Source organism: Quercus lobata, chromosome 9 (assembly GCF_001633185.2).
Source record: "Quercus lobata isolate SW786 chromosome 9, ValleyOak3.0 Primary Assembly, whole genome shotgun sequence".
NCBI lineage: Eukaryota > Viridiplantae > Streptophyta > Magnoliopsida > Fagales > Fagaceae > Quercus > Quercus lobata.
This window is the reverse complement of record NC_044912.1, coordinates 32469300-32474650: the sequence shown is the minus strand read 5'-3', so window position 1 is coordinate 32474650 and position 5351 is coordinate 32469300. Positions and strand designations below refer to the sequence as shown.

General features: G+C 32.0%; 1 protein-coding gene across 1 annotated transcript; it reads left to right on the top strand.

The window, feature by feature from the left end:
- The first annotated feature begins 716 nt into the window (after positions 1-716).
- Positions 717-3959, top strand: LOC115959324 (agamous-like MADS-box protein MADS9). The gene is made up of 7 exons (XM_031077679.1): positions 717-1010; positions 1164-1230; positions 1839-1900; positions 2001-2100; positions 2231-2260; positions 2633-2677; positions 3625-3959. The coding sequence occupies exons 1-7, from the start codon at positions 823-825 to the stop codon at positions 3760-3762; spliced, it is 630 nt and encodes a 209-aa protein (XP_030933539.1). The 5' UTR covers positions 717-822; the 3' UTR covers positions 3763-3959.
- Positions 3960-5351: the final 1392 nt, after the last annotated feature.

The following is a 5351-nucleotide window of genomic DNA, read 5'->3' as shown; positions in this document are numbered from 1 at the left end:
CAGCGCTTCCTACAGTATTTCGATCTTCGATGACCTTGACACTTCACAAAATCATATTCTCTCCTTTGCTGTAGGGGTTCGCATATAAAGAACGCATCGTTTCCTTTTCCTTTTTGACCCTTCTTTTAATTACCACACCCACTATTATTATTTGCAAAGAAAAAAAAAATTCATTGAATTTGATTTGATGGTTTTGATCTGATTATTATACCATATTTGGTTCCATCACTCAAACCCCAGACAAGACCATCTCAAACTACAAGGCCTCATAGAACAACGTTAAAACGTGTCTAGTACTCATGCACCATCCCCACTTTACGTATCAAACATAACCTAGTCCTAGTCTTAGTTTCAATTTTGACAGACTTGAGCTTGAATTAAAGCCCATAAAAAGTTCACCAAGCTAATTATCAGTCATAGTCATAGAGTTTTTAAGTTCAAGTGAAACCCTAATAAACCATCAAATTAATATCAGTCACAAAGAGAGAGAGAGGGAAAGATAGAGAAAGAAACCAATGGTTAATAAGAGGTTGCAACAAAAACTACAAAGCCAAATTAGACATCAGTAAAAGCAGTTGGCTTGGCTTTGTCACCAACCCATAAACAAATCCTTCCTTTCTGTGCCACTTAGAAAGTCTTTTACCCTCTTACCCAAATTAGAAATATTGCTCTTCCAATGCTTTCCTATCTCTTTATTAAATCCCACTACCTCTTCCTCTTTCCTCCATTTCATTTCAACAAACAAAGAACAACAAGAAGAGAAGAAGAAGAAGAAGAAGAAGAAGAAGAAGAAGAAAAGTAGGAGAAGAAAGTTTGTGAGAGATGGGGAGAGGCAAGATTGAGATCAAGAGGATTGAGAACCCAAACAACAGGCACGTGACCTATTCAAAGAGAAGAAGTGGGATCATAAAGAAGGCTAAGGAGATCACTGTTCTATGTGATGCTGAAGTTTCCCTTGTTATCTTTGGTACCAATGGAAAGATGCATGAATACTGTAGCCCTTCAACTACGTATGTATATAATATATACTTCTCTTTGTTAATAACCTTTTCTTCTTCATACATATTATTATATATAGTCTCAGTAGGGTTCTTGGCTAGTAATTGATCTGTGATTCTCTTTTTTTTCTAATATGTGGGAAATTTTTATTTTTGACGGTGAAGGTTGATTGACATCATGGACAAGTACCACAGCAAGTCTGGTAAGAGGTTGTGGGATGCTAAACATGAGGTGGGTTTTCAAATAATGAATACTCTCTCTTTTTGTGCTTGATATTGTTCAACTTTTTCTGTCAAATTTTTACTGTAAAAGCATCTGGTAGTTCTTGCTTTGTGACATGATTTTTTTTAGCTAAAAATATGTTAAGAAACATGAACTATGAATTCTATGAACAGATCTACAAATGGGATGTATATAGTCCCTCTTTTTCTCTCTCCTAGCTTTCAAAATATTCTATTGTTTTTTTCATAGAGAAAGAAAACTAAAACTACATGAATTGTAACATCTATGAACAGATCTGGTAACAAAACATTATTCCCTCCCTTCCTTTTCCTTGCAAAAATTGAAACAACTGAATGGTTGATAGTTATAAGCAAATAAATATAATAAATGTCTTACCTTTGACAAGATCTATGTCTTTGTCTGATAGTTTCTTGACTAAAAGCATAGTAAACGGTAAATACACAACCTCTACTAACAGATCTGCAATTAGAAATTTAGTTTAACTAACAGATCTGCTGATTAAAGTCTGACCCATCATGGATTTGTATATTTAATTTTTTTTTTTTTTTTTTTTGAGATAAACTAACTGTTAGGGTTTCCAACTATGATAAACTCAGAACCTCAGCAATGAAATTGATAGAATCAAGAAAGAGAACGACAATATGCAGGTTGAGCTCAGGTATATATTAATTGGATATTTGGTTTCTTTGCTTCTCTCTCTCTCTCTCTCTCTCTCTCTCTCTCTCTCTCTCTCATGTAGATGGAAGTATATGTTGCAGGCACTTGAAGGGAGAGGATATCACATCTCTGGGCCCAAAAGAGCTTATTCTCTTAGAGGAAGCCCTTGATAATGGGCTCTCAAGTATCCGAGGAAAGCAGGTTAGTATCCAAATATTATTATTTTATTTTTTTGCTAAATAGGATCCAAATATTAATTATATATATGTGATTGAAGATCTTAATAGGCATCCAAGAGAAGATTTAACTTGCCGTTTTTTGTTTTTTGCAGATGGAGTACTTGGATATTGCTACAAAAAATGTACGTGTAGACAGAACCATAGTGCCTTGCTTGATTGATTTCTTTTATTACTCATGAGTAATGTAATATGAATATCATAACTATATTGGCCTATATTTTATCTTTAAAAATTGTTAAAGCAATGCAAAAGAACCTTTTTTTTTTTCGTTTGAAAGAGTAAGGAAGTATATCAAAGTCTAAAGATTTGAACTTTTTTGATAATTTGGTAGATTGATGAACTAAGTTATGCTTTACTTCTTCATTTTAAAAAAAAAAATGTAGAGCAATGCAAAAGAACTTTTCAATGTTCCTATATATAAGTATATGAGTTTTATTATTATAATTTTTTCTTTCCGTGACCTTAATTAACTTTGTTAACTGGACATTGCTCAGACCGAGATGTTGGAGGAGGAGAATAAGCACCTTACCCTCGTTCTGGTAATGCCATTCAACTTTCTATTTATCTTTACTTATAAGCAAATCTGTGGACACCAATGAATGTACATGAATATTAGTGCATGAAGTATATGATGTGTGCAGGTGTGCATGTTGTATGTTAATCTGTAGTTGTAGTTAGAATGTATGCTTATTTATTTGCTCAATACTTTCTGTGTGCATTTAAGCAGTTTTACACAATGATATGGTTTTGTGAGAGATTCATTTGTGGGCATTTGTGACTGTGTATCTCAGTTTGTAGCGCCGTTTGGTTGAATATGTGTATGCATAATTGTATAAAGGCTTAGATGGTTATTTCAATTTTTATGTTCATGAAAGGGCTAAGTTGTGATTTAGTTTGGTGAGTGTGCCTCCAAGCATTGTGAATTTGTGGTGATAAATTGTATTTTAATATATGTGCATGCATCATTGTATCCATTTAGGTGAGCTTATTATCATTGATCTATTAGGCTTAATAAAAATAAGGTTACCAAAAATACAATTTTACCACTTTAAAATATTGTATATAAATCAAATGGGCTATGATTGTTTCACATTCAGGATTGTTCACACTATTTTACATTATATCTATATTCTTTCATATCATGTATAAAATGTAGATATCTTGTCTAAAAGTGTGGATATTGTGTGAGATATTTCACATCCAAGAATGTGAAGCAATAATTATCCAAATTAGATAAAGCTTGCCAAAAGGTTTTAATACATTTCAATCATAAGGTAGTGATTGCCATAGATCAGTAGAGTCAGTTTCGTTTTTTATGTTCATATTTTTGAGCTATATTTTCATGTTGATTGATAATCAATAACACAAGTCCAACAAAGTCAAATTTCTATTCATTATAAATTAATTAACTCAATTAAGACAGTCATGAGAGAATTGTGGCAAAGTCTACTAGTAGTAATTACTAACATTTCCCTCTTTACAACAGCACCAACAGGAGATGGCCATGGAAGTAAACAGGGACATGAATGATGAGTACCAGCAGAGAGTGAGAGAGTACAACTCTCAAATGCCGTTTGCCTTCCGTGTGCAGCCTATTCAGCCAAATCTACAAGAGAGAATGTAATAGTACTACTGTTGCTGGCATCTAAACTCTTTAGTTTGCTAGCTCTTCTGCTTTCCATGGTTTGTAATAGACCTAGCTAATATCATGCTCCTTGAGCATGTACTAGTATTAAAACCTGCAAGTGTGTGAACTTGGCTTTTGGGTTGATCGATTACTTTGTGTAATATATATGGTGGGGATGAGCTTGTGTTACCTTAGCATATATTGGGCTATTTATGTCTAAGGCCCTAGATATGTATATATATATATATATGTACCTTTATATACTATTTGGTTGGTTTGACCTTGTTTTTACCTTATAATGGGCCATCATAGAACCTAGATAATCATCTGCTCTTTTTCTCGGATTGAATTGTTAAGTTTTAGCTAACAAGCATTTTCCTGTTGATTTTGTTAATTTTTACATAGATCTTTTTAAAAATTGAAATTCCTCTCCCCCTCTCTTTATATTGTCAATCAAAATTGAACTCTATCTAAGTTTTACCCTTTTGATATGCCAGTATATGTCAGTTATCTAGGTAATAATTGAGCTTTATATACATCACATGTCTCGATCACTAGCATGTCACCCCTAAAATATAATAACCCAGCCAAACATAATGAAAATTACTACAACAAAGAGCAAAGTTCCACCAAATAAACACATTTTGTACGTTGTCCACAAAATAATCTACATAAAAATACTCACTCCACACCTCTTCAAAAATAAATAAATAAATAAATCACTCCATACATGTATTACCCATCTATCATTTTTACATTTTTGTGTGCGTACACCCAAAAGTCACTCTAAGTACTTCTTTCAAGAGTGTTAAGGCTCCTTTATATAGAAATATATATAATACATGTAAGTTATTATAAGAATTTAATCACAATATAATGGAAAAATAAATTACAAAGATTATGAGGTTATTGAGATATAAATATTTTGTAAGAACATTATGAGTTGATGGGGTGTTATATATCATAATAACTTTTGTAATAATAAATGTATGAATATAGAGATTTGTTAATTTTTATTGTAATACACTAACAGTTGGTGTCAAGAAATCTAATTGCACCGAGTTAGTAATTAAAAGCTCTCGGAGGCACAAAATTAATCAGGGACAACTCTCTATACCGCATGATTCGGTGAGCTCTTTCCTTACTCTTGATCTTTTATTTTATTATTGTCTTTATTGTTAATTTCCATATTAATTTGTTTTGTTTGTGACATGAACTCTACCGTCTACACCCATCACTACATTTTTTATAAGACTCTAGCTGACTTAGCCTAAAGTGTGATGCAATCATATCAAGGGTATATCACAGCCTTGTTTATTGAGCTATGATGTATCAAGGGTACATTACATTAAGTTTTTTATTGGTTTATTTTATTTTTTCTAACATTATCATAATTTAAAATTATAAAATATATCATATAATCTTAATCCTATTAGCTATTACCTTCTTAAAAAATGTGATGTTATATTTTTGTATTAAGATTACATTAATGAAATATTAAAATAATTTAATATTATGATATAATATAACATTACGGCAAACAAAAAGCCTCTGAAATGCAATTACAAGCCCAACAAGGTCAAGTT